General features: G+C 50.9%; 9 protein-coding genes across 9 annotated transcripts; 6 read left to right on the top strand and 3 right to left on the bottom strand.

Annotated features, from left to right (window-relative positions):
• Positions 1-3,987: 3,987 nt before the first annotated feature.
• ASPGLDRAFT_32127 (uncharacterized protein) lies at positions 3,988-4,231 on the top strand (the record flags this gene model as incomplete). Its single annotated transcript, XM_022544137.1, has 2 exons — positions 3,988-3,992; positions 4,057-4,231. The coding sequence occupies 2 exons, from the start codon at positions 3,988-3,990 to the stop codon at positions 4,229-4,231; spliced, it is 180 nt and encodes a 59-aa protein (XP_022404316.1).
• Positions 4,232-4,698: 467 nt separating this feature from the next.
• Positions 4,699-5,285, top strand: ASPGLDRAFT_118127 (GFA family protein; the record flags this gene model as incomplete). Its single annotated transcript, XM_022539931.1, has 4 exons — positions 4,699-4,781; positions 4,846-4,874; positions 4,936-5,045; positions 5,112-5,285. 4 exons carry the CDS (start codon positions 4,699-4,701, stop codon positions 5,283-5,285), a joined length of 396 nt encoding a protein of 131 aa, XP_022404315.1.
• Positions 5,286-5,521: 236 nt separating this feature from the next.
• ASPGLDRAFT_63779 (senescence-associated domain-containing protein) lies at positions 5,522-7,080 on the bottom strand (the record flags this gene model as incomplete). Its single annotated transcript, XM_022548711.1, has 2 exons — positions 5,522-6,405; positions 6,465-7,080. 2 exons carry the CDS (start codon positions 7,078-7,080, stop codon positions 5,522-5,524), a joined length of 1,500 nt encoding a protein of 499 aa, XP_022404314.1.
• A 104-nt stretch (positions 7,081-7,184) lies between these two features.
• ASPGLDRAFT_63778 (Ser/Thr protein phosphatase superfamily) lies at positions 7,185-8,427 on the top strand (the record flags this gene model as incomplete). Its single annotated transcript, XM_022548710.1, has 2 exons — positions 7,185-7,188; positions 7,625-8,427. 2 exons carry the CDS (start codon positions 7,185-7,187, stop codon positions 8,425-8,427), a joined length of 807 nt encoding a protein of 268 aa, XP_022404313.1.
• A 279-nt stretch (positions 8,428-8,706) lies between these two features.
• ASPGLDRAFT_119102 (acyl-CoA dehydrogenase) lies at positions 8,707-10,149 on the top strand (the record flags this gene model as incomplete). Its single annotated transcript, XM_022540018.1, has 3 exons — positions 8,707-8,801; positions 8,883-9,728; positions 9,783-10,149. The coding sequence occupies 3 exons, from the start codon at positions 8,707-8,709 to the stop codon at positions 10,147-10,149; spliced, it is 1,308 nt and encodes a 435-aa protein (XP_022404312.1).
• Positions 10,150-11,042: 893 nt separating this feature from the next.
• Positions 11,043-12,598, bottom strand: ASPGLDRAFT_975198 (uncharacterized protein). The gene is made up of 3 exons (XM_022550606.1): positions 12,463-12,598; positions 11,874-12,402; positions 11,043-11,755 (listed from the first exon to the last, which is right to left on the bottom strand). The coding sequence occupies exons 2-3, from the start codon at positions 12,181-12,183 to the stop codon at positions 11,157-11,159; spliced, it is 909 nt and encodes a 302-aa protein (XP_022404311.1). The 5' UTR covers positions 12,184-12,402; positions 12,463-12,598; the 3' UTR covers positions 11,043-11,156.
• A 3,758-nt stretch (positions 12,599-16,356) lies between these two features.
• On the top strand, positions 16,357-17,898 carry gwt1 (putative GPI anchor biosynthesis protein Gwt1; the record flags this gene model as incomplete). The annotated part of the gene is made up of 2 exons (XM_022544136.1): positions 16,357-16,452; positions 16,513-17,898. The coding sequence occupies 2 exons, from the start codon at positions 16,357-16,359 to the stop codon at positions 17,896-17,898; spliced, it is 1,482 nt and encodes a 493-aa protein (XP_022404310.1).
• A 163-nt stretch (positions 17,899-18,061) lies between these two features.
• On the top strand, positions 18,062-20,097 carry ASPGLDRAFT_42661 (amidase). Its single transcript, XM_022545646.1, has 3 exons — positions 18,062-18,205; positions 18,273-18,850; positions 18,900-20,097. The coding sequence occupies exons 1-3, from the start codon at positions 18,075-18,077 to the stop codon at positions 20,018-20,020; spliced, it is 1,830 nt and encodes a 609-aa protein (XP_022404309.1). The 5' UTR covers positions 18,062-18,074; the 3' UTR covers positions 20,021-20,097.
• Positions 20,043-26,461, bottom strand: ASPGLDRAFT_71885 (NACHT domain protein). The gene is made up of 3 exons (XM_022549579.1): positions 25,981-26,461; positions 25,592-25,928; positions 20,043-25,533 (listed from the first exon to the last, which is right to left on the bottom strand). Exons 1-3 carry the CDS (start codon positions 26,410-26,412, stop codon positions 20,162-20,164), a joined length of 6,141 nt encoding a protein of 2,046 aa, XP_022404308.1. The 5' UTR covers positions 26,413-26,461; the 3' UTR covers positions 20,043-20,161.
• Positions 26,462-26,572: the final 111 nt, after the last annotated feature.

Genomic DNA, 26,572 nt, shown 5'->3' with positions numbered 1-26,572 from the left:
GCCTGGGGCGAAACCACGGTAATTCTGCTCCGAGTCACATACAGAAATATATATTGTAAATCATCTCACCTCCATCAATGTTCTAATAGCCAATCTACCCGACATAGCTAAATTGGTAAGTAACCCAGCTCCACTTCAACCCTACTATGCACCAAGACCCTAACCATGCACAGAGCACTATACAGATAAATGAAATCCCAGATGGCTGGACCGACGAACCCTAGCATCTCGACTCCGATGACGACTGGGCTGCTGATGATAACGAGGGACAAAATATAATCAAAGATCTAGGAATAGAAGGAAGGGGATATCCTATTTTAAGCCACTTTGATTTCTGTGTGCTTCTTTTCGGGGCTGGAGGGAGGTTCTTTCTCTGGAACCGGATGGCTGATGAGGTGTGTGAGGTTATGGCCTCGAGGGATTTGGATGAGATTCTTTCTATTTTAAAAACAGGAGAATTTAAAGGGCTGGGGTTGACGATATGTGGCTTGACAGAATAGTATAAATAAGTAGCTCTTTAGGATCTTTGATCTGGGACTATTGTACAGTGAGGTGATGGTGAGAATGGGAGAAAACTCCGAGACAAAACTACTGTGATTCATTATGCTCTGAGTCACGGTCAAATATATATATATATATATATATCAACCTTCCGCACTCCATAGACCTTCTTCCCACCATCAACTCACCCCAACAGCCAACATAACTAACTCAGTAAGTAACCCAGCTTCACCTGAGCTCTACCAATACCCTAACCAAGCTACAGAGCACCATGCGGATCGCCAACCCCCAGAGGGCTGGACCGACAACCCCCAAGAGCTCGACTACGATTATGAATGGGCCGAGGATAATAGCGAGGGACAAGAAGTAGCCAGAGCTTTAGGAGCAAGGAGGGGTCGTCCTATTTTGTTCGAGACAAGATTTTGTTCGCTCCTTTTTGAGGCTGGGGGAAAGTTCTACATCTGGAATCGGATCAGTCAGGCGGTTGATGAGATTATAGCTCCTACGGATTTGAACGAGATTCTTGGTGCTATGAGGAGGGACGGACTCAGAAAAGTGGAGACTAGAAATCGCTGGTGACGGTGGGTGTGGCTTGATAGAATATCAGGGTAGCAGGGCGGCCGGGCATTCTTCCAATTTCGTGGATGTCAAAAAGCCAGGGTCACCTATGTCCAAGGATTGTGTATTTCAATCAACTGCCGAAATCGCATTGTTTGGTGACTTCTGCCGTTCCTTCAAGACGAAACGCTTACAGCCGCAATACAGCCATTCGAGAACTTCGTATAGCGATCTACAGTGCAACATAGCCTCCTATTCGATGAGAAGAATAGTAAATAAATGGAGGATAGCGTTCCATCGTAGAAAGCAAGTGCTTACTGTTGCCGTTTCCATCAAAGAATAGGCTCAATTAACCAATGGCATTGGCACGATCAAGAGTGCTTTCGTCAGGCTGCCAATCACAGTTGGTAAACAGCCACTGCTCTCTGATGGAGAGTGAGATCAGGTGGGATTGCAACAACAACATACCGGCGCTTGTATTTTAAGTTGAAGACGTAAAGGACGGTACCTAGAATCACGGCGGCTAGACCAGGTGACTACTGTATAGCTACATGCTTCCGTGACTGACTGCGTTGTGAGCATGATGTCTGTAGGTGCAATTGGACGGACTTTAGCTGGCCTTCAGATCACGGTGGAAGGGCTAAGGACAGCAGAATTGAGGTCTGAGGTGAATGGAAGACTGATGTGGGAAACATACCTAGCATGTCTCTGAAAGTGAATGCCTTGAGCTAGTATCTCCATGATGAAAAGGAGCTTCTGTACTTTAGCCTTCTCTTTCTTTTCTATCTCCATCGCAGCTCAGTCATCACATGCATACAGATATTGGGGCATTTTACAAATGGAATAAGAAACAGGTACACTCGTCGCGAGCAAAAGCAAGCCCCACACTATAGGAAGAATAACGGGCAGCGTTCAGTCATAGCGTCTCCTGTCTTTGGAGTAGACAACTCCATCTCCACGCTACAGTCTATCCAAGACAAGATGGCTAATTTAAGGTGAGCATTTCGCAGCCAAAGGTACAGAATACCATGGGTAATCTAGTAACATAGCCTGCCACATGGCATAGGGTTTTTGAACCCCGAACCTCAACAGGCAATCGGCAGATTGTTGCATCCACCTTGGGCACCGGGAGAGCCCGCGAAGATAGTATCGAAATTCAAAGTGAACAGGCAATTTCACGGCGGCGTCCCATACTGGATCCCTTTCGATCTGTTGGGACTTTTTACGTCCTCCCTTGGGCCTACGCCCTCTGGGGCTGAAAGCGCAGCTTCTTCTTGCCATTGGTGACAATGTTCGGGAACTGGTGCCGCACTATTGGCAGGGGCGTTAAAACCCCATGGGCGTATAGCTGCTGTCGGCTGGAAGAGGACTGCGTTTATTTTTCTTCCTTGATGCGTCCCTCGGCGGTATGAAAAATACTATGCTCGACGATGTTTGGACTTAAAACATCCGAAAAGCTCGCTATGCACTTGCTGAGGGTGAGACTATCAAATTACTGGGCTACTCCTTGGATAAGTCTCCCTCAGCATGGGATTCCAAACGGCCAACCATTCGGCAATTGTGGCGAGACATACCCATTTCTACAACTTATGAGGTATTTTTTTCTTGTCAGTTGGTCTATTGGCCTTTAACCAATTTCTAATCAAGCTATATCTTAAAGTTAAAGGGAATAACCTTCATATGACAGACTCAGCGCATAGGTTGCCGAACCATGCAAAAATGCGTTGTCCGCTATGTCCATCTTGAAGAATTGAGTATTGCAATCTCGAAAGACAGGGCAGCCCATCCCACATTTATATGGAGAGAGTTTAGACAGTGGAAATTGTTACTGAAAGAATACGCTATTGGAAATCTCTACGCTGCACTATGATCGTGCATTTAGACAACTTTTCTGGAGACCACGAGTACATTTCCCAATAAAATCTCTCGCCTGTTAATCAACCAACTCTAACCATTCGCTAACCAAGCTAATATTTTAACAGAACCAGTCTGGAGATGAATTGTTGACATATGCACAAATCAACAGCAACTAATCAAACTACATGTGAAGACAGCCCTTCGATACAGACGTGTGACGAAAACCAGTTTCGATGAGAGCACTACCGCTCTTTCATTACAGGGCCACAGTCCGTTCTCATTTCACCAGAATACATCGCAATGAGATGGAAACAGAGGTGATATGATAGAATTCTTGATTCCCCCAAAGAAATGGGACTTCAAGCTCCTACAAGATGGCCTGGAGCCGAACAGATTTGGAAAGGGAGACAAAACGGACAATAATTTGGCAATTGTGCCGAGACCTATCCGTTCTTGTACTTTTAACAAATTTCAGTGTCTCTGGCATACCTACAGGCTACCTAGATCAAGTCTTCGATATAGACGCCTCCTTTTGTCGCACGAGTTTCGAAGTCCCGTAATGTTCAAGGAGCCAACCAAACTGTGCGATCTTCGACGCTAAAAGCATTGTTGTGTTGGGTTTCGGCGTCACTGAGAATCAAGACACCATTTCAGAAGCGATTGAGCGACATGATAACGTTCTCTCTTTTGGAGCGACCTCGAATTACAAGACTACGGGTCTAATCATGGCATTATGTTTTTCAACAAGAGTATTGTCACTCTTTGTTATAGACGGATGATAAAGGGTTCTTGTCACACATGCAACCAGGAAGAAGATGGCAGATTTTGGGATCATTGTGACCACACTGGAAGGATTCAAAAGGTTTCAGATGGATCATTAGATCGCAAAAAGACGGAAATGACGACGGAGCAGACCTCATCAACTTCTTGGCTCCGACAAATAATTGGGGCTTCGAACTTCTACAGAATTACCTGGAATCTGAAAGGAAACCCCCCATACAACGAGAGGAAAGACCGAACGGACAACCCTTCAACAATTATGCCGAAGAAACGTATCCCTTCTTCTACCTGATGAAGTACGTTTTCTCTCCTGCGAACTCAGCCGTGACGATTAACCAACCAATCTAACCAATGGCCTAGAGGATACGGGGGCCAATGTCAGAATGTGAAAGGAATCGCTGTGCACTGGAAGGGGGTTCGTGGCCCAGAGTACGACGACTCCCTTAGTGAAAAAGTCTGGAAATGGGTCGCGGACCCGTACATCAACTGCCAGGAGCTAATCGAGATTCATGGGGCCAATCCGAACAATTTCTAGAAGTATGCGGAATCAGCTTGGGGTTCCCATATAGCTGTCATTGTCAAAGCAAGACCATTTGGACAATGCTTACTGAGGTAACAATCACCATGCAAATTGCGCTTTAACTAGTGCTTCAAAGTGATAACAGGCAAATTGACGTCTGTTGTTAGGTATGTGCTGGGGATTGCATACAAATTATGTACATCCAAGAAACGGTTGTTTTGATGTTCTGGTGTAGTTGTATAAGGTGTCAGGAATCATCAACAAAGGAATAATAATCTATAACTCTACCTTATCACTCGTCCGATTGTACAAATGTTTATACACCGGAAAATCTTCCGCGCTCCGTATGCAATTCCTGCGTCAAAAAGGGAACAGTTCCGCAGCCGTTAATTAACCCCGCCCGGAGCATTGTTTTATTTTATCTACCCTAACCCCTGGGTATTCCCTTCAATTCATCCTTCAATTGCCAGAGTGCAGTCAAAATGCCCTTCAAAGGCGTCTGCAACTGCGGAAATATCCAGGTCTCGCTGGATCAGCAGCCGGAAAATACTTTGGTCTGCCATTGGTACATACATACCCCTCTCCGAGGATGTGCATATGCATGGAGCTTATTTACTTTGATCGAATAGCCGCAATTGTACCAAAGCAGGCGGTGGCCGTGAGTTTCTTATCTCTATCTGGGTATAAAAGAATGGGAAGTAATAGGTTGACTATCATAGCCTTCTCAATAAACTACGCCGTCGAAGACTCCACCGCCAACATCAACGACCCGCATGCAAGTCTGAAGATCTACAAGGATGCAAACACGGATAGTGGGAATCGCATTCAGGTACCTCCTCACCTGGACCCTGCATTATATCCATGTCCGAACTATGCTAACAAGGGTAATGTGAAGCGCCAATTCTGCGGAAACTGCGGCAGTCCCATTCTAAGCAAAAGCCCCAAGTACCCCGGGATGTCGATTTTCAAGGCTATGTTGTTTGAGGAGTTGGCGCCGCCTAGTAAGGAGGTTTTTACGGGGTCGAGGGTCGGGTTTGTGAAGCCGATTGAGGGGGCGGAGCAGGCTTGATTGTTTGCTTTGGTGTTATTGGGGTTGTGAGTTTGGAGTTGTGGTGTAATGGATACGGGGTGTTGGTTGCATGTATAGATGTAAAGTATGATCGGGTACGATGAGTTAGGAGTTTGATGAGTGTATGTATGGGTGATGGATCGAGAGTAGATATCATTTTATATCACGCGATTTTCAACTCCGCACGCCTAGAGTAAACCAAACATCATAGTATCTCGATTCTGAAGCAAAATAGGCTAACGCTTCCCCCCACCCATACCCGATCCTCCCAGCGACCTAGTGTCTGACGCACCATACGCAGGAGGCGGGGTGGGGTTTGGCGAAGGACGTCTGGCAACGGGATTGGGACCAGCCCCAGAGCCCTGAGGCCGGGTGCCCGAAGGACCAGCCCCGCTCACTTCAGGTGGAACCTCACCACCATCGCCAGAACCAACCACAACCTGTTGACCGTCCTTCATGCGTCCAACGACCATACCCTTAGCCACGGACTTGAGAAGCGCCTTGCGACTCACACCAGATGCATCGATATACACCAACCCGACGTTCCTGACACCACCCGTCAAGTTGGCGGCTACGGAGCCTGCTTCCTCACCGTAGCGATGCGCGACCATGGTGCTGGCCGCCGTGGAGCCCGAAGTCATGAGGTTCCGCGCGCCCTGCTCGATACCATCCGCCAGTGTGGAGAAGGCGATCATAGACTTGTTGAGCATTCCGGGCTTGTAGTCGGCGCCTCGCTCGCCCTTTTCCCTTTTACGGCTCAGAGATGCACCAAGGTTCTGCGCGTACTTGCCCACCTGGCCGACCGTCTTGGCCGAGAAATCTGCCGCGCCGTGGGAGAAATTCCCGATCTTTCGAATGCGTGCGTGTGTTGTGTCCGAGAAGGTCATGGGTTGCTGGTTGGGCTTGACCTTTTTAGTGAAGCCCTCTGCGCCGCTGGTCAAGACATTGGAGATGTACGAAGAGCCGGTGACAACAAGACGAGACGCCGTCGCCGATGACTGGACAATCGTAGAGCTTTTGTAGGCCGGATGGCGCGCCATTCGGAGGTATTCTTCAGAGGCATTGTCGACGCTGATTTGGTTGCCTTCGCCTTCTTGGGGGAGTTGGACTTCAACGGGCCCTTTAAGATCGTTAGCTACTGTTCCCTGCTTGTGCTCAAGAGGTGAGGGGGTGACTTACTCTTTGACCCCGGCTGAACACCAGGCCTCTCCACGACATCGTACCCTTCCATCTCTCCCACAACACTACCATCCTCCTCATCTATCAGTACAATTTGCCCATGCGCATTCTTAGTAGGCTTAGTCCCAGGCGAGACATATCCTTCGCCCGGAGCAAAGTTCGCGGGGTTATACGGTGCATGCCCCTTGGACACAGGCGCCGGCGCCCTCTCAAGGAACGCAGTGCACTGCGCCAAAATCGTCTCAAAGGTATCCACATCATCCTGTGACACCTTCTCCGGCCCAGTCCCAACCCCAGGAAACTGTATGCGGATGAACGCGCCCGCATCCGGGCCAAGATCCCAGCGGGGAATCAAGTAGCTGGTCGGCGGTTGGTGGTAGATTTGAGTCGTCGCGGGAAGAGCGAGGTCAAGCTCCGGAGGGAGGTGCAGATGGAGGTAGTAGTCCTCCTCTGCTGGCCCATTTCCTTGAGGAGTGGTGCTCGTTGGGACCATTAGGAGGGAGAGGTTCTGGGGTCCCGAGGGGGTGAGTTCGGTTTCTTCGCCATTTTGGATGTGGTATGCGGTGATATTGCTGATGCTGTAAAGCAAACGAGGGTCGTGATCGGGTGCCGCCATTGTGAATTGAGTGTATGTATTAAGTGTGAGTTTCAGGGGACAATTTGAACAATTATTACTCTGTAGAGATGTGGTCCGCCGCGGGGAAATAATGACGTCGTTCGATGGGTATCAAGTGGCAGATAAAAATAGCCACACAAGCAGATAGAGACAAAGAGACTAGACAGTACAGAGTAGTAGACAGTAGTAAATTCCAGAGCAACGAGCCGCCTTTATTTATCTTGATACATCTCTGAGCGCTTGCGTAGAATCCAACAAGATGGCTTATGTAAATCGCAGGCTGCTCCATTTTGGGGCGCTGCGCCATATAATATGCACCGCCACATTCCCAACGCCACACCCATCCACCATTCAAAATCATGAGTGTGGCTTCAAAAACTGGTTGGATATGAAATCATAGAGAATGTTGGGGTGAATATCGACTGTTATGGTGCCAAGTGACGGCACACGTACGCAGTCAGCATTACCAAGGCAGCCATCTATGGATGAGTGATTTCCAGCACACCAGAGCCAGAAGTTGTTTCTTCCAATCGCTGAATACAAGGCGAGATGGCCATCCAAATCTTATCTGATCTCCATTTGGAGACCCCAACTGCTTACGATCTATTCGAAATTTCTCCTAAGGCACCTTATCTCGCTCTCATTGGAGATATCGGTAACGTCAAGGACGATGGTCTCTTCGCCTTCCTCGAAGCACAACTGCGCAAATTCCAGGTCGTCTTTTTCCTACTGGGCAACCATGAACCGTATCATTCCAACTGGCCGACCGTGCGGACCAAAGTGCAAGAATTCTCAGGCGTGATCACCAAGCGAAGACAATCCGAAAATCTCGGAGAATTTGTCTTCCTAGACCAGACGCGGTATGATCTCTCACCCGACATCACCGTCCTCGGCTGCACACTTTATTCCCAAGTCACCAAAGCCCAAGAGCAACGCGTGAGCTTCGGCCTCAACGACTTCTACCAGATCGAAGACTGGACCGTTGAGGACCACTCTGCCGCCCATCAAGCGGATCTAGCATGGCTCAACTATCAGGTCTCTGAGATTGTCCGAACAGATCCCCGCCGCAAGATTGTGGTGTTCACCCATCATAGCCCGATTGCTGGCGACCCGCGTGCGGCTGATCCTGCCCATAAGAACAGTCCCATTTCGTCTGCCTTTGCGACTGATCTGACCGACGCGGGGTGTTGGAAGACTGAGCAGGTGTGTGTCTGGGCGTTTGGCCACACTCACTATAACTGCGATTTTGTGGAGGAGCGGACAGGTACGAGGGTGGTTGCGAATCAGCGGGGGTATTATTTTTCGCAGGCGAAGGAGTTCGATCTGGACAAAGTGATTAGCATGTGAGATAAGATAGTCCGTAGTACAATCCTTTCACCCGTTCCTCTGAGCGTGTTGTAGACAGACGGTTACCTCGTGTGCTGTGCGGATTTACTGAGGATCCCCGCGGGCCCGCGGTTAGCCGAGGCTGTCTGCGCTTCCCTGTGATCCCCTCCAACACCGAGAACGAACGTCTTGCCTCGCTTCTTTTTTCTTCCCCTCCTTCTTTCTCTTCTTCAATTTCAAGAACTCGTGACTGTGTTTATTTCTTGAGTTTAGGATCTACTTCCCTGTCCTTCCGCTACAATGGCTTCCATTTCCCGTGCTTTGCGGCCCTTGTCCCGCGCTACTTCTTTAAGACTCGTAGCTAGAAGACCAGCTTCTTTCCGGCCAGTTCAGAGGTATGCAATTCTCTCGAACCCTTGATGCTTTCCCCATCAGAGCAGAAGCAGGGAAATATCTACAGAAACTGACCAGCCCAGCTATGCATTCTCTACCACCCCCCGCCGGCGGGACGGTGACCTCTCCCACCTGACGCCTACCCCGATCTCCCACCTCTCCGAGACTGAATCCCTCATGCAAGACACAGTATCCAAGTTTGCTCAAGAACAAATTGGCCCCAAGGTTCGCGACATGGATGAAGCAGAGTCCATGGACCACACCATCGTCGAGCAGCTCTTTGAACAGGGAGTGATGGCTATTGAAGTCCCCGAAGAATTCGGCGGAGCCGGCATGAACTTCACCGCTGCCATTGTGGCGATTGAGGAGCTGGCCCGGGTTGACCCCAGTGTCAGTGTGTTGGCCGACGTGCACAACACGCTCGTCAACACCGCTATCATGAAATACGGTAGCAGTCAATTGCAGAAGGAGTTCCTGCCCAAGTTGGCCACAGGGTCTGTGGGCTCGTTCTGTCTTTCTGAGCCCAGCTCCGGATCCGATGCGTTTGCGTTGCAGACTAAGGCTGAGAAGACGGCGGATGGGTACAAGTTGAACGGCTCGAAGATGTGGATTACCAACGCTCAGGAAGCTGGTGTGTTTATCGTCTTTGCCAACTTGGATCCTAGCAAGGGCTACAGGGGTATCACTTCTTTCATTGTTGAGAAGGGGACTCCCGGGTTCTCGATTGCCAAGAAGGAGAAGAAGCTTGGTATCCGGGCCTCGAGCACCTGTGTGCTCAACTTCGATGACGTCGTCATCCCTAAGAGCAACCTGCTTGGTGAAGAGGGTCAGGGTTACAAGTATGCCATTGGCGTCCTCAACGAGGGCCGTATTGGTATCGCCGCTCAGATGACTGGTCTTGCTCTCGGTGCCTGGGAGAATGCCGCTAAGTAGGACAACCCCAATTCAGCCAAGCAATCTTCTTGCTAACATAGTGCTTACAGATACGTCTGGAACGACCGCCGTCAGTTCGGCCAGCTCATTGGTGATTTCCAAGGCATGCAGCACCAGCTCGCCCAGGCCTACACCGAGATCACTGCTGCCCGCGCCCTGGTCTACAACGCCGCCCGCAAGAAGGAAGCCGGCCAAGACTTCGTCCAGGACGCCGCCATGGCCAAGCTGTACGCTTCCCAAGTTGCCGGCCGTGTCTCCGGCTCTGCTGTCGAGTGGATGGGCGGCATGGGCTTCGTCCGTGAGGGTATTGCTGAGAAGATGTTCCGGGACAGCAAAATTGGTGCTATCTACGAGGGTACGAGTAACATTCAGCTGCAGACTATTGCGAAGCTCTTGCAGAAGCAATATACGCAATGAATGAGATGATCTGTTGATTGATGATTTTCCGGTTTATCACTTTTTTTCCTTGGGTATACATGGCGTATGATAAGGGGTGGACTGTTCACTTTTCATTTTTATTTATTTATTTTTATTTTTTTTAAATGTATATCTTCTAGCTTTGTGGGGCATCATTTATGATGATCCTTGTATGATAGATCATATCAACAATCGTGCATACCCTGGATCTCGGGCATCATTTTCTTTTTCTTTTTCCTATTTTTCGAGCACAATTACAAAGTGCAAAAAACAAATACCGAGAACAAAAGAAATCTATAAGGCCCTTTTAGACCAATCTCTATCTATATACTGCAGTGTAGATCAACATACAGCCATACAGCCATGCAACCATGAATATAAATAACCTCGTGACACATAAGAATGCAACAAAAGAAATAATAAAATGAAAAAAAAAAAAAAAAAAAAAAAAAAAAAAAAAAAAAAAAAACTCTCGTGCGCGACGGGGTCGGTTATCGGATCTCTGGATGCTTTATTCCAGCAGGATTATTATTATCCCTTGTCCCTCGAGACGAGATAGCCGTGCTCTGTCTGGGGTTTAATGCAGAAAACGCCGCAATAGATCAGGGTAGGTTCGGGAGAACGTCGTCGTGTAGAAAGGTTCTTGGAAAGATAGGTTCATCGAGACAAAACAAAAGGAGTCCTGTAAAATATCGAAATGAGAGTCAGTTATGGATGAATTATTCGCGTATTCGGCTGTTTTCTGGTCACACTCACGCTTCTGTGATCCAGCACGATAGCAAAATAAGCCCTCTCCTAGCCTCGGACGCGTTCTCACCCTTATGACCCTGACGGGATGTAAGACCACCCGGTCTCTCTGTCTCTCTGTAGTGATCGTAGAGCCCGCTCTTTCGAAGGTAAACAAATGTTCAACAACCTGGACTCGCAGCTCGTGTTATTCCCGGTAGAGGGGAACGGGAGCCTATGCAAAAATTTCTTCCGTGACCCTGACTCGCGTCAACCGTCTCTCAAGACTGCTGGTACCAAGGGTAAGTGTACTGCGACTGATTACCCTGTGGTCGGCCCAGGGCATTCTGAAACTGCGGCTGCTGCTGTGGGAAAACTGGATACTCGCCAGGACCCTTGTCAGGTGGTGGGATAGACGCATCAGGAATCGACCGCGGCGCAGCACCGTACGCCATCGCACCCGGCTGAGGACTATGTTGCGGCAAGTCCTCCCCGTGACTCGGGTGGGGATTGCTAGTTGGGTAGTACTGCGAGTATGACGGGGTCGTTGGATCTGGTAAACGAGTAGCGCCAGAGGCATTGAAGCCCGGAATCTGCGGCGGCGCAATGGGCATTGACGCTGGTGCTTGCGATGGGATTTGAGGGGCTTGGAGTTGCCCTCCTCCCAACATGTATGACTCGACCCGGTTCGGGTATTCTGTCTCTGATGTTTCGCAGAGGGATGAAGGCGACCGGACTGAGCTGTAGTGTTGCCAGTCTGGGGCGAGAGATACTTGACTTGGCGTCGATAGGGCGGATGGGGCTCGAGATGCTGGGTGTAGGCCTAGCGGTCCGGGTAGTTGTGGAGGAAGCGAAGGTGCTGGTGGGCTGTTGTAGGATGCTTTTGTTGTTGCCCAACTTGTCAGCGATTGTGGCCACGCGACTGAACCATTACGATAAGACCATGGGGAGAAAGAAAAAAAAAAAAAAAAAAAAAAATTAGAAAGGAAAGAACTCACTATGAGGATCCGAATACCCTGGCCTGCCACCCACTATCGCCAGTTGATGTCGTAACCGATTAATCTCGTCCTCCAGGATAGCATTGCGCCGTACAACTTCATCAAACTGTTGACCCCTTGCCTTGAGCTCCGCGACCTGAAGCTCCAAGTTCTCAATGTGCTCCTTTGTCCGCTGCCGGATGGTCCTTTGAGCCTCTCGATCATTCGCCCGTTTTCTCTCCAACTGTTCCGCAGACAAAGAAGTCACTTTGCGGGTCCCCGCGCGCGACTCTCGTTTTTTCGGCGTAGGTGTATCTCTGTTAGGGCTCATGGTGTACCTTTTCGGATGCGATAGAGGAATGCTTTCGGATGTTGTCACACGAGGACTGGAGGGGGGGGGGTGGTGGCCAGGCAGTTGTCTTGCTTTTATCAGAGAAGCGAGCGAGGCAATGGGCTTTTGTTGGTATCGAGGTACACATGCGACGTCGAAAGTGTAAAGCGAGAACGGTAGTTCCAGAACGGGAAGCGTGGGGTACTAAAAGGTTCCGGGCTGTCTCTTCAAATCTCAATTCGTGACTGTAGTCGTTCCATCTGCGTGGGTCACCCTAACCTTGTTGCTATGTTTGTCCAACTCCGTAAGGAGGTGGGAAAAAAACAAGCCGTTTGAGAATATCTGGAAAGCAATGGGCAGATAACCTTTTTTAGTGTGCTTTGGGGAGGAGCCTCGATCGGAGGAGTTGGCTGTGGCTCCTCTCCTAGGCTAGTAAATTCCTTTTTCGTCCCCCTCGGGCTAGAGTTCCTAAGAAATTAGGTATACACCCTTAAGGATCGCTCCCTTCTCCAGATCGTCATTTAGGCACTCAACTAAATCCGTTTATACTATCTAGTTAATGTCCGAAGTCCCGAGAATATCGTCAAGGCATTTTTAGAAGCCGATAGATTGACTGACGCCATGAATATCATCTCGCCAATCCGTTGGGATTGGTTAGGCCACAAGAGACCGTGGCAGCAGATATGTCAGGCGTGTATGGGTCAGCTCTAGACGCGCCTCCCGACTTTCCCGACTTTATGCCGTGAACATAGTTAATCCCTCTTCTAATTTCATAGGGGACAGTCGGTCTGGAGCGATTGGTTGGCTTCTATGTAGCAGCAAAGACCAAGATACTGTATGTGCGTGTTGAGACCGGTGACGTTCCTCTGTTGAGAGAGCATCACCGAACAAGTCCCGGAACCTGTTTTATTTTTTATTTCATTTTTCTCCCTGTGACACCCCTCCCCCCCCCGGTATAAATAAGTCAATTGTTTATTATTATTGTTTTGGCGGGAATCCGTATATGGCACCGTGTCTGTAACTGTATTCATTAGGTGTTGTGGATCCTTGAGGACATTATTATTCAACGCCACATGGGCATGTTGTAATCCACCATTCAGCAGTTGATATGTTCCCCATTTCTTCACTACCCAACCCAATCGGCGTCAGGGGCCGCCAAAGTGGAAAACCCGGGAAACCCTAGAGACACTGGATCGTACTCACTAGCGTACTCGGTAGCCAGCCGACCAAGAAATGCATGGGGAAACAACATTGACTTATGCAGCCATTGATCTAACAGGAAGGAGGATTGCTGAACCAAACAAGTGGACAGGACGGCTAATACCGATCTTCGGCCTCTTATTTGAAATTCCAGTGGGTGATTTCCCAGGATCGACCTTTCTTGGCGGTCACTGAACCTAGAGGCTCCCCCCTCTTAGCTTATTCCGTATCGAGTAAAAAGTACTCCGGAAGTGAAGCAATTCTCGTGTTCGTTGGCCGCTGGTGAGTTTTGCCGAACCACAGGTGAGTCCTTGACCGACACGAGCGAAGATCAGATATCGCGATTATTACACGCAGCATCAAATCGCGTTGCTTACCTTACCAAGGCTAGCGGCATTGGATTTTTGGAAGAGAGATGCCTCGAGTGTACTTGTAAACAGGAAGCGCAAGAAAACCGATCCTTTCTTTTCCCCTTTTGCTTTTTTTGAGAATCCTTCCGGCCTGAGAGAAATCGGGGTTTCAGAGTCCCCAGTTTCAAAACCCAGGCCAAACTCGGACTCGGAGGAAGAAGAGGTGGATTTCATTGAGGAAATCTTTACGGCGCCAGTAAGCAGGGGGGAAAAAAAGGGCAGTGTTCTCTGTATGACGCACATCGATCAATTCGTTGCCTACCAGGCCAGGTTAGCGGGTATTTAGCATAATTAGTTGAGAATGGAACCAAGGTTTGCTTCTAGAAACCATCCGGGACCCATAAACATACCCAAACTCTAGGGGTAAATCTCACTTCCGCTGCACTATTTTTTCCTCAGGATGATGAAATTCCGGAAATTCCTTCATTCCTTCCACGGCTTCCCGTCCGAAGAGGTTGATTGTCCGGTGTGTCGGGAGATATGTGGGCCTGGTTGCTGCAAAACATAGTAGTCGTAGTAGACAGAGAGCCTGGAAGTCGCACCATAGAGAGAAGCCGTGTATATCCCTACTCCGTACAGGGGTATTCTTCTGGAAGACACTCTGGTCGCCTCACTTGATCGACGCGTTAATCGCAATAATTCCTAATTTAGCTGCGTTTGAAGGCGTACTAAACCGCAACTCTGTAGGCAAATGCCGACCAAGTGGATTTTTTGCTTCGTCCGATTAAACCCGTGTCGAGAACTCTGAAAAAACCCTTGTCGATATTAACACAGAGCACGTTTCCCTCGTTCCCATCTTGAAACAGAACACAATATCGGAGTATCATGGTGCAGCCGGACACTCCGTATAGGATACGAAATTAGTTAGCACAGACGTCAGAAAGACCCGTGCTCCTTCTAGAAGTTCGGTTTTCTGGCGTTCTTTTCCCAGTGATGCTAACATCTGCCGCCTCTACACCGCTGATATGATTCTATGATTCAGATTGTTGAACATCTTTGTCATATTCGAGGCAAAAAGCCGATGTCTGATTGATCGTTAACGTGCGACTAACCCATCCTGGTCAACGATATGCCGTGTCCTTCGCCTCCGAGATCCGATTCTGCAACGGACACCCGCACCGTTCTATTATTCCTTGCTGATCAGAGCAAGGGCTTTTCTGGACCGTCTGTCGACAAATGAACACTGGATCTTGGACCCTCGAGACGGGGTTTCGGCAAGAAGGAGGACCTTCTTGTTCGGCAGTAGGCAGTAGGCCGTAGATTCTTCTCACGGATGAATCTTCCGTATTCTGCGTTGCATACGAGAGAAAGATCGCCCACCTATCTGTCATCGTCTCTGCGGGTCTTGGGCATTCAAGGCTGTTCTGGCTCAGATCTTGCTGATCATACGGCCAACTGCATATGTCACAGGCTCCCTGCAGATTTAGGAGAAAGTAAAAGACTGAGTCTTTGATGGCTCTAGCGAGTCAGTGTGTTCCCATCAGAAGACGCTGGACGTTAGAGGAGAAAGCAGGCAAGTAGGCGGCTCGCGCACACTAATCCGTATTGAGAAGTCGTCCTATTTCGCCTCTACAGTAAAGAGTTTATTCCTTCAATGGGACTTGAGAATAGACTACGATATCGCAAAGAATGATATTGAGTTTCCTGTCTGGGCGAAGCCTTGGGGCGTAAATCAAGGCGACCCAAGCCTCGGATCCAGCCTTGTTGATTCGTATCCTCAGGCAATACAATGAGCTTATCCAAAATCTCTGAGCGACTTGTAGACAGCAAGTGTTTGGTGACCTGAATGTGGGCTCCTCGATACACCATAGCATGGGCAACACCGACGAGTAATTGGAGATCCTAGCTTGGGATCCCCCAAGGGACTTGAGGTGTCTCATGATGCTAGAAAATTGATGGTTAGGAGTGCTGTCACACATCGCGTTCGGGGGATAGTATGGGGTACTCCACGCCTAACGACGGCTGGGGGTCTTGAGGCTGTATCAGAAAATGTCTCCTCAATCCGCCAGCATGCGACGATGAAGCGTTACCACTCTCGAGCAGTTTTCGCAAAGGATGGTCACAGTATGTGTTCGACACATGAGAGGTTTGATGCAAGTTTGTCTTGTGCTTGAGGTATGTTCATTTTCGCATTATCCCAACGTCTGTCTCATCGCACAGTTTCAATATCACGATCTTATAGCTCATGTATTGCCTGAGGAATGATACCCTGCTGGCACGTTTCAAGGGTTCCGTGTCTTAGGACGTAACTCATATAGAAACTGTTTGTAATATCAAGTGCTTCACTCTTGTTTGGATTCGGTATTAGCTATTCTCATCTAGATTACTATTAGATGGGCACCTCAAGTTTGTGGGAGAATTGCCTACCAGAATGACCCGCAAAGGACCATTAAGTTGGAAAATGATGGTGGAGGATAGAAACAAAGTAGGCGGAGTCGGCGATCCGAATACCGGAATCTTGTGAACACATCACAAAAAAAAAAAAAAAGGCCAGACAACACTACCCATTCTTTGAGTAAGGCTATGTGATCCAACAGTCCACATACTCCCGTAAACAGTCAGGATGGATCCAAGCTACAAAGCCCGAAAAGAGGCCTTTGTGTCGGACCTCTCCGGAGGAAGTATACTGGAAATCAACGCAGTCACTTTGGTTGCGCCGGTACGTGGATATAAATTACTTGCTTTGATTTCTGTTTGCTAACTGACGCCGTGCAATTAGGTCGCTGTTCTTCTGTGGTCTGTTCTTCAGTCCCGCCTGTCGTTCTTCGCGCCGTACAGTGCCGCCGCACTTGTAGTCGACTTCCTACTGAACGTAACGGCCATCTTATTCGCGGCGACATTATATTCGTCTGCTCCGCTGCTCCTAAACCTCCTCATCGCGTCGCCTGTCTTCCTCCTGCTCCTCAACACCCCTCGCCCGCGCACTCAAAAAGCCAAACCTCCGCAAAAAGAAGCCTCGAGTAAATCGCACAATGCCACAAACCAGCTCGAGTCCTTGCCAATCCACCCGTTTCTCACAATCTACCGCGCCGCCATGATGGTTATCACCTGCATTGCTATACTGGCGGTTGACTTTCGCGTCTTCCCCCGCCGCTTCGCCAAGGCTGAGAATTGGGGAACATCGCTGATGGATTTGGGCGTGGGGTCGTTCGTGTTCTCCGGAGGAGTGGTATCTGCTCGTTCGCTTCTGAAGAGCAGGAGCAACCAGGCTAAGAGGACACCTTTGGTGCAGAGATTCATGGCTTCAACCCGTCATTCCATCCCGCTACTGGTTCTGGGTTTGATACGGTTGTACAGTGTCAAGGGCCTCGACTATGCGGAGCATGTGACGGAATACGGCGTGCACTGGAACTTCTTCTTTACCATCGGGCTTCTGGCACCGTTTGTGGAGATATTTGATGCCTTGGCTGCGTTCATTCCGTCATATGAAGTCCTTGCTCTGGGCATTGCCGTTTTGTACCAGGTTGCTCTGGAGTCAACGGATTTGAAATGGTACATTATGGTTGCGGATCGTGGGCCGGACCTACTGTCCAAGAACCGGGAAGGTGTCTTCTCCTTCTTGGGCTATCTAGCCATTTTCCTGGCTGGTCGGGCGATTGGCGCCCGTATCATGTCCCGGGACACAATGAAGACACCACAGCAAGCGAGAAAGAGTGTGCTCGTCAGCCTGGCTGTTCAGGCGCTGGCGTGGACGGCTCTTTTTGTACTGAACTCCACCTACGCGGGAGGCTATGGGGCCAATATTCCGGTCTCGCGCCGGCTTGCAAATATGCCATACGTACTCTGGGTCTGCGCATTTAATAATGCGCAGCTCTTCCTCTTCTGCCTCATTGAGACCGTGTTCTTCCCGGTCCCTCGGACACCGTCCAAGGAGGGCGAAGCGGAGCGCACTTCATTCGCGACCAGCCAGATCATGACGGCGTTCAACAAGAATGGTCTCGCGATCTTCCTTCTCGCGAATCTCCTCACTGGAGCAGTAAACCTGAGCATTCCTACACTCGATGTCAGTACGGTTCAAGCCATGGTGGTCTTGGTGGGATATGCGGCAGTTCTAACAGGAATTGCGGTGGGATTGGACAAAGCCAACATCAAGTTGACGATTTGAAATACTCTTTTATATTCTAGACTAGTTATATATTACTGAATGCGCACAGCATATTTCTTTATTTGTACTAGTACTCTGCAGACATGTGATCATCGGGTCCCACTCGGCTATCACTCTTATATCACCACTGCCCATCCTCCCATAACCACTCAACCACTTCCCAATTCAACTTCAGTATGACTTCCAGCCAAAACAACCAATTCATCAACTATCCAGAGCCCCGCGAAGGCCCTCCGGCACCTTACCAAAATGAAACCCAGTCGATCCCCGTCTTCCGGGGCATTCCATTGGTGATCGGAGCTACATTGTGAGCAAACAAACACCCCAGACTACACCCCGGCAAAAACCGAACCTAATACGTGGAATTCCTCTAGGATCCATAACATCGGGTTCATTCAGAGCCATTTCTGGAAGAATGCCGGCTTCGACGTTATCCACGACATCCCCCAACTCAAGCAATACTCCGCCCGCTACGATCCCACCGTGATCCCGGTGCGTCGCGATCAGACGGAGACTGCGACGGACCCCCCCGCGCCAGAAACAAAGAGGCAGGGAAAGAATGGATACTATACGTCGGCGGATTACCATGCGCTATTCAAGACTGCAGAATTGTCGCCTATTGATGTCGTTGAGACGCTGTTGCCTCTGATCCGTCGCGATGCGCAACCGCCCGGTAAGCACTCGGTCGCGTTTCTTGAGTCGAAAGTGGATGGGATCCGGGCTGCGGCGGAGGCTTCTGCGGGACGGTATAAGAATGGGAAACCGCTGGGTCCACTGGATGGGGTTCCTGTTGTCGTGAAGGATGAAGTGCATGTGGAGGGGTATGACCGGACGCTGGGGACGAAGTTGGACTTTAAGAATGGGCTGGAGGGGACGTCTTGGTGCGTGAGGAAGTGGGAGGAAGCGGGGGCTATTGTTATTGGGAAGACTACGATGCATGAGTTGGGATTGGGTGAGTGCGCATATACCCAGGTACACAGGCGGGGTGCTAATTCGGACAGACACAAACAACAACAACCCCAACTACGGCACCCCGCGCAACCCTCACAACCGTGACTACTACTGCGGTGGTTCTTCAGGAGGATCGGCCTACGCCGTCGGAGCAGGACTGGTCCCCATTGCCCTGGGCGCAGACGGCGGAGGCTCGATCCGAATTCCCTCTTCCTTCTGTGGTCTCTGGGGACTCAAGCCCTCTCACAGCCGGGTCTCTGCAGCGCCTACCCTAGGCCTCGCACCTACAGTTGGTGTCTATGGACCCATGACAACAAGTATCGACGACCTCGCCCACGCATACCGCGTCATGACCGCACCACCCCCGGCATCCGAAGACTCGACATCCTCCACTTTCCCTCCCCCAAGCACACCCATAAGCACCAACACAACCAAGAAAATCGGCCTCGTCCGCGACTGGATCGACCGCGCCGAACCCCCCGTCCGCGCCGCCTTCGACAACGCCCTCGCCTACTACAAAAAACAAGGCTACGAAACCATCGACATCCACATCCCCTACCTCCCCGAAGGCCAGCGCGCACACGTCCTCACCATCATGTCCGAGATCGCCTCAGGCTTAGACCCCAAACGGCAGATCAAGCACCTCTCCGCGCCTAACAAGGTCCTCATGTCCGTTGCTGCGTGGCAGATCCTGTCCGCGGATTTCCTTGCCGCGCAGCGCCTGCGTAGTCTCCTCATGTCACACCTCGCGCATCTCTTCCAGAAACATCCTGGTCTGCTCATTTTCACGCCCACCACCCCGATCCCGGGGTGGAGGATTGACGGCGGGGAGTCAGATCTTGCGCATGGTCTGTCAGACGGGAAGTCTTCCGTCAGGAACATGGAGTACGTCTGGTTGGCGAATTACACAGGTTGTCCTGCTATCACTTGCCCCGGCGGTTACTCTAATGACGGCGTGCCGATGGGCATCATGGCGATGGGTGAATGGGGCGCTGAGGAGGAGTTGATTGCATTTGCCAGAGATGGGGAGGGCCTTCTGGAGTCTCTTCCTGAGAGCTTGGCTCCTGCTAGTGCGAAGGACGCGGATAATGACGGTAAGGGATTGAGGGCTCCGAGTGGAGAGAATGGGTTCTGGGAGGATGTTATTGCTAGGGCTGGAGCGAAGGCTTAGATTTGGATACTGTAAATAGTTTGTTTGCTTTAGGGCAGTGATTAATTGATAATGTTTAAGGAGAGTTTTATTCGGACAAAGGACTAACTAAGAAATACAGAAAACTTTTTCTCAAATCCTAATCCCTCAACCCCCCCAAAATCAAACAGCAACAGCATGTCCCTCCAACCCCATCCCCGGATACGACTTGACCGAAATCAAATCATCACTCGCCTCCGCCCTCCCAGACCCAAAATTCTTCAAATTCCACTTATCAACCCCCTCAATCCCCTTCAAATCACTCCCAAACGCACTAAACAGCTCCGAACTCAACCTCTCATACTCAGAGTACTCCTTGGGCCAGTTCCCCAACCGCTCAACAGCAAGTTTAAGCAGATGCAGATGCTTCCGGACATATTTTCCCGTCTGCTCTTCGACCCCTTCTCCGGGGCTGGGCGGTTCGGACTCGGAGCCCGAGGAAGCAGTGTCGAGCATTTCGGTGGCGCTAGGGTCGATGAAGACGCGCAGGGCGTTCTCGTGCAGGCCCGCGGCTTTGCGGTAGTATCTGTACGCGAGGTCGCGGCGGTCTTTCTGGTTCTGGTACCCCTGCGCGACGCTGGTGTACATCTGCGAGAGGAGAATGGTCATTTCGATGGAGCTCGTATGGCGGGGCCCGTGTACGCGAGCGCTGTTGTACACCATGTCCTCAGCCAGCCGAATAGCAGCCATGTAATCGCCGACCAGGTAGCGGGTGATTACAAGCATGCGGCCGAGGGCGAGGGTGTAAGATGATTGTTGTTGCCAGGGGGCGTGACGCTCGCGGCTATTCCACAATGAGGAGAGAACCCATTCCAGTGTGTTGTAGTCCTTCTGCTCGTCGAGAAGGCCGATTAGGTTATTCAGGTTGAGGAGGTCGAGCTGGGAGAGGTCGATTTTCTTGAGCTTGCAGTGGCCCAGGATATCGGTCATGATGATTGCGGAGGTACTGAGCATGTTTTTGCGAGTTGGGGGGTCGGGGCGGGGTTGGATGTCGCGGCCGGAGACTGCGAGGCCGAGCTTGAAGCCTAGTTTTATGGTTGAGACGGAGGAGGAGAAGCCGTCGTGAGCGCGGATGAATTTGAAGGAGGTTAGGGCTAGGTCGGAGGCGGATTGGTAGTCTTTGGAGGAGAGATGATGTTCGACGCGGTTGTAGCTGGCGATTGCGACGGAGCGGAGGAAGTCGTGGGATGTGTGTGTGCTGAAGTATTCTAGGAGCGCGCTGATGAAGACCTTTGCTTGGCCTGCGCTCACTTGGATCTTCTCGTTCTGCGTTGAGACGAAGTAGTTGGTGAACTGGTCCACGAGTCTTGCAGCAGGTGACCATCGACTTCTGGAACGGAGGAATCCATGCAGACGAGAAACAGTTCCGATAATGCTCTGGAAGCTGCTCGCCTTTGCGGAGCTGATTTCCGCCCTGAATTGCTCAAAGTACAGATACTCAGCCGTGAGCGAGGAATAGATCTCGTTCACGGTCAACGACGACTCCTCCCGTTCGCGGATACTGTACTCGAATTGAGCCAGGAAGGCCAGAGTCCGGCGATGCTTGACGGTCAAATCAAACTTGGCCGTGCTAATGTTCACGGTATCCTTGGCGACGATCTGGCGATAGATCTCCTGCGAGAGTTCCTTAGCGCGGTGGACCTGACCTGTCTCTATAAAACTGGAAGCGATGTGTTTGGCGGCAGCGGTCAGCTTCGTGGTTGAGGTCTCTGTCACCAGCACCTGGATGGCTGTTTCTTGGAGAAGCGAGACGGCGGAGTGTGTTTCACCTCGTTTGGCATATAGGGAAACAAGCTCGTCCATCTGCGAGAGCGAGTCTTGGTGTGCCCAGCCGTAGGTCGACCGAGTAGTTGCTAGACGTCGACTTCGGACCGAGATCACCTTCTGCATCTGTTCTTTGGAGACGGACTCTGTGGATGAGGAGACAGAAGCACACTGGTCTTCGTAGATCGCATCCAGCGTTGCCCGGATGTCCTCATGATCGATCTCTACTTCGTTCGACTGCGTCTTGAGCAGTTCTTCGTAGAGTTGCACTGCTTCGGACTCATACTTTGTAGATTCGCGACAGATGTTCGCCAGCGTCTGCGTGGCCTGAATCGTGATTGAAGCCGTTGTTCCAAAGACAGTCGTGCACGTCTTGCGATACTGAGCCGCCACATCATGAATAACATGGACGTCTCCCTGGACCAATCGCAGACACTGCACGTAGTTATCAAAGACCGACTTCACGAACGTCTGATCCTGAAGCTTAGGGCTGACGTCCGTGTGCGGCAGGGTATTGAACAATACCGTAAACGGCTGCAACGCATCCAAGAACCGTCCCTGATTGAACAATTCCGTGACGACACTAAGCAGCGGCTCGAACGCATCCCGGTGGCAGATGTTCGAGTCTTTATTCAAAACCTTGAAAATGCGCGAATAATAGTCAACCGATTCCGCGCGCGAATGCGTCATCTCAGCCAAAATCCGCAACTCCCGGAGCACAGTCGGATGTCCCTCCCCAAACCGCTTGCTATAGTTATTCAGGATATCCTGGTGGATGGGGATGAGTTTCTCCGTCTGTGACGTGCGCTCGTACACGCGGAGGAGATCCTTGGTCACCCGGTCGAGCAGTTTGTCGCCGGCTGGTCGAGAACGGCGGACGGCGTGGTAGAGACGAAGACAGATGTCTTCTTCTTTGGCTGAGCGGTGGCGGTAGCGGTAGCAGTCTTTCAGGCTTTCTGAAAGATCCACGCAGTGTTCGACGTTCTCGGATGGGAGGACGACGTCGTGGACTGAGGGGACGAATAGCGCGGACCAGATTACTAGCAGGATCTTCTTTAGGGTCTTGGTGGCGTCGCGCCAGCGGTGCTGGGAGATGTACATCTGGACAAGCGCGGTTGTGGCCGTGGAAGAGAATTGGTCCTTCTTGGATGCGGATGCAGATGTGCTGCCAAAGACCATCTCCTGCAAACTCGACTCGGTCATTGTCGATGTCGATGTGCCCGCGCTCTGCATGACTTCCTTGGAAGTGGACTGGGCAAGGTTCTGGAGCTCTTTATGCAGGGAACTCTGCTGGTTGACGTTCTGGGCGCACTTCTTGAACACGTTGAGAGCCGTACACGACAGTCCAACGGACTTCATGACCTTGGCGACTTCCATCAACTGCGATGCCACGGCTTCCGAGCTGGACATGGTGTGCTCGTACTCCTCCCAGAAACCCGAGAGAACCGAAGACGCCTCATTGTCTCGCTTCTGGGATTGCAGGAATTTGGAGTACAACAGGGTCGCCTTGATATTCTGCAACTCCAATTGCGAGGATCGTTCCAGACGGAAATCCCTGCTGGTTCGCTGCCAGATCTCGACATACGTGCGCTCCGCGACCTTAACATTTCCCTCGGCAGTAAATTTCTCAGCCTGCTTGGTCATGGAGTCGAAGTTGTAAGACCAAGAAAGGAGATCGTCTTCTTCCTTTTCGTCCAGCGCGAGAATAGTGCCTTCCTGAATCAATTCTCGACGGCCATGGAGCTGCACAAGCAACGATTCATCGGTCGTCAGAGACTTCGACCGGGGGTGACTCTCTGTAGAGGTTCCTTGAATCGAATTCAAGACCTCCTGCGCTTTGTGCTCTTCCTTGATCGACTTATAATGCTCCGACAGCTGCGTCGATGCTGAAACGACCATCTCGCTCGTGGCGCCGTAGTGGATCTTGTAGCATTCCACCAGCAGCTGGAGCATCTCGGTCCGCTTCGTCATGACATCGGTCTTGGAAGCCGTGACCCGGCTGGCGGTGATGTCCAAGAATTCCTTGGTGATTTGCATGGTGATGACATGCTGCACGGAGAGGACATTCTGGCAGGTCTTCACGGCGTGGTAGAAGACCTGGGTTGCCTGTATCTGTGCCGTGTCCCAGAGTGGCCGGAAAGCAAGAGCCTGGCAGAGGACCGCTTGTAGAGTGGCTGCGTGGTTACTGGTGAAGACTTGCTCGTAGATGCTGGTCTCCAGCGTACGCAGGCTGACCAGCGCCGGAGTTGGCTTGTTCTTCCACACGGTCGTTTCGAGCAGCGGCACGGCTGGGGTCGTGGGCATGACGGGGCGGAGTTCCTTGCTTGCAGTGTTGATTTCCTGGTCTGTGGTGCAGCCAAATGCCGTCTTCACATGGTTCACCCAGTACCGGAGAGCAAAGTCCAGGAGAGGGTACTTCTCCAATTGGGTCGTTGTGGACAGTTCATCCGAGGGCGTCAAGGATGGCTCGCTGCCGTTTGCCACGCTCCTCTTGACGTAGAGAAGCAATCGCTGAGCCAAATCCGCGTGCCTATTCTTGATGGCGGGTAAGAGGGAGCCCTTCGCGGACGCATCAGTGATAGCTGCACGGATCTGGCCATGGCGCAGATAGAGCATGTTACCCTGGTAGAGCACCAGTGATGTCACCGGCTCCAGAAGAGTCAGCGGGTTACTCTCCTGCTCCACAATGGTGCCCTTGTCCAACTGCACGGAGAGAAGAGCAGATAACTCCCGTAGCGTCATCGGACGGGACGCAATCGCGAGCCAGGACAGAATCTTCTTTCCGTCTTCGGGCAAGTTTGATCCTAGACGATGAGAGACGAGATCTGAGACGGAGAGATTTGCTTTCACCAAGCTGTCAATGGCCTTATCCAGACTCTCCGCGTTAGGATGATTCTCATCACGGATCTTCTTCGTCGCGAGCTTCCCCCATAGGAACGAGCCATTAGCAGCCTCTGTGATACGGGTGACGTTCAACTCTCGCTGCTCCTCGGACATCTGGCCGAATGCCGGAAAATCCTGGAAGACTCTCTGGACGACAGCAGCCACGTCGTCGAAGATTAGTTCCGGAGTGATATGCACCGTAGTCTGCGCTTTGGATGCCTTAGCTGCCGATTCCTCCTCAGAAGCTAGCACGATCAGCTTGAGCTTGGATGCGTTGGCAGCTGCATCCCGGAGCCGAGTTAGCAGCGCGGACTGGCCGCAGCTTGCTTCGTCGACGCCATCGATGACGAGGACGAGTTCCTTAGCGCCTTTAAGGCTGGCTTGGAGGGCATTTCCGAGGGCAGTCCAGAGGGTATTGTCGTATGTTTCGTTGTCGATTGGCTTTTGGGACTGGGAACATGCGCCTGAGAGGATTTGGTAGAGGTCGACGTTGCCGATGCGGCCGGCGAAGAGTTGGGAGAGGATAGATTTTGCAACTGCGCGAGGGGTTGTGTTGACTGGAACTCGACTATTGATTGGTACAAAAATCGACTTGTAGTTCACACCCCCAATCGGGTATTGCAGATGGTCATTGATGACTGTTGCCAGAATGGACTTGCCCGACCCAGGCCGACCAGTGATAGCCATTGTGTGCTGCTCGCCTTTCAGGAAACGGTTGAGGTACGGCATCAACCAGAGACAGGTCGATTCCTCGCGCTCCTGGGCGAAGTGCGCGGTGCTCTCGGTGATATTTGCTAGCACGGGATCTTCAGGTTCAAGCCATTGCCTGATAGTTTCGAGCTTTGCCACTAGAAGACATATAAGTTAAAACAAGCCAGTCCGCCAGAAGATGGAGAAACGACTTACCCTTGGTATCCACGCCTTCCTGTGCCAGCTGATGGCTCCACATCAACTCAGCAACATACTCGCACCTCGTACGGAAACTCTCAATAGGTGCCGCAAAGGTACTATAGATATCAATCGACACAGATCCAGACGTCAACTGTCCCAGCGAGTCGAGGAAGTGATTAGAAACCCCGACGACAAGGGTGACTAGATCCGCCAAAGCCAGGGTCAGCTGGTCTCTGATATTCTGTGAGACGATGAATAGTTCGGCACGGTCGAGTAGGTTGCCTAGGCCCATAGAACAGCGGTAGAAGAAGCCGAAAAGGTCGAGCAGGGCGCTGGAGTTTTCTTCTCCGAGCTGGAAATCGTCAGTATCAGCCTCACCAGGGGGTACTGCGAGAGGGACATACACCGAGTAAGCTTGCGCAATGAACATAAGCCAACTGCGCTGCCATATGATTATCCCCAGCGAAGCTCTCAACAGCCAAATCAAACGAATGCAAACGCTCAACAAACAACCTTGCCCACACCAGCACCTTATCATAGCTGCTCCCCTCCGCCGGCAGCTTCCTCATCCGCTCGGAGCTAACCCATTCTAAGATAGTCTCATAATCCGCTCCGATGATCCGTGAGGGAAGAATGTCACTGCTGCTGCGGTTGGCAAGTGAATGCACTATCTCAGTTAAGGCGGAGTTATCTGTGCTGGACTTGCGGGAGTTGCGGCGGGTGATTGAGGTGTCTCCATCCCGGAGAATGTCTGAGACTCGGCGTCCGCCGAAGAGGAGGTCTGAGGTGTGAGGTTCGAAGCTATGGTGGATGTGTGATTGGAAGGATGTTGCCATTTTCGTAGTTGTGTGTATGTGTTGTGTCAATATGTTTGTTTGGTGTCCGGGAGCAAGAACATACTCGCATTTTATGATATCTACTAAAATCGGTCATGTCAGGATGATTTCAGAGGTTACATTCAAGCTTGTTTTTTTTTTTTTTTTTTTTTTTTTTTTT

This window comes from Aspergillus glaucus (assembly GCF_001890805.1).
Source record: "Aspergillus glaucus CBS 516.65 unplaced genomic scaffold ASPGLscaffold_3, whole genome shotgun sequence".
NCBI classification, from domain to species: Eukaryota; Fungi; Ascomycota; class Eurotiomycetes; order Eurotiales; family Aspergillaceae; genus Aspergillus; species Aspergillus glaucus.
This window is presented reverse-complemented; position numbering and strand designations above follow the sequence as displayed.

Excerpts from the sequence above, each read along its gene's own strand:
- ASPGLDRAFT_42661 (XM_022545646.1), top strand. The coding sequence starts at position 18,075 with ATGACTTCCAGCCAAAACAACCAATTCATCAACTATCCAGAGCCCCGC. Across the intron at positions 18,206-18,272 it reads TTGGTGATCGGAGCTACATT|GATCCATAACATCGGGTTCA; the intron begins GTGAGCAAACAA and ends GAATTCCTCTAG. Across the intron at positions 18,851-18,899 it reads GATGCATGAGTTGGGATTGG|ACACAAACAACAACAACCCC; the intron begins GTGAGTGCGCAT and ends TAATTCGGACAG.
- ASPGLDRAFT_71885 (XM_022549579.1), bottom strand. The coding sequence starts at position 26,412 with ATGGCAACATCCTTCCAATCACACATCCACCATAGCTTCGAACCTCAC. Across the intron at positions 25,929-25,980 it reads ATTGCGCAAGCTTACTCGGT|CTCGGAGAAGAAAACTCCAG; the intron begins GTATGTCCCTCT and ends GACGATTTCCAG. Across the intron at positions 25,534-25,591 it reads GGAAGGCGTGGATACCAAGG|TGGCAAAGCTCGAAACTATC; the intron begins GTAAGTCGTTTC and ends TATGTCTTCTAG.
- ASPGLDRAFT_975198 (XM_022550606.1), bottom strand. The coding sequence starts at position 12,183 with ATGAGCCCTAACAGAGATACACCTACGCCGAAAAAACGAGAGTCGCGC. Across the intron at positions 11,756-11,873 it reads AGGGTATTCGGATCCTCATA|CATCCTACAACAGCCCACCA; the intron begins GTGAGTTCTTTC and ends CAACAACAAAAG.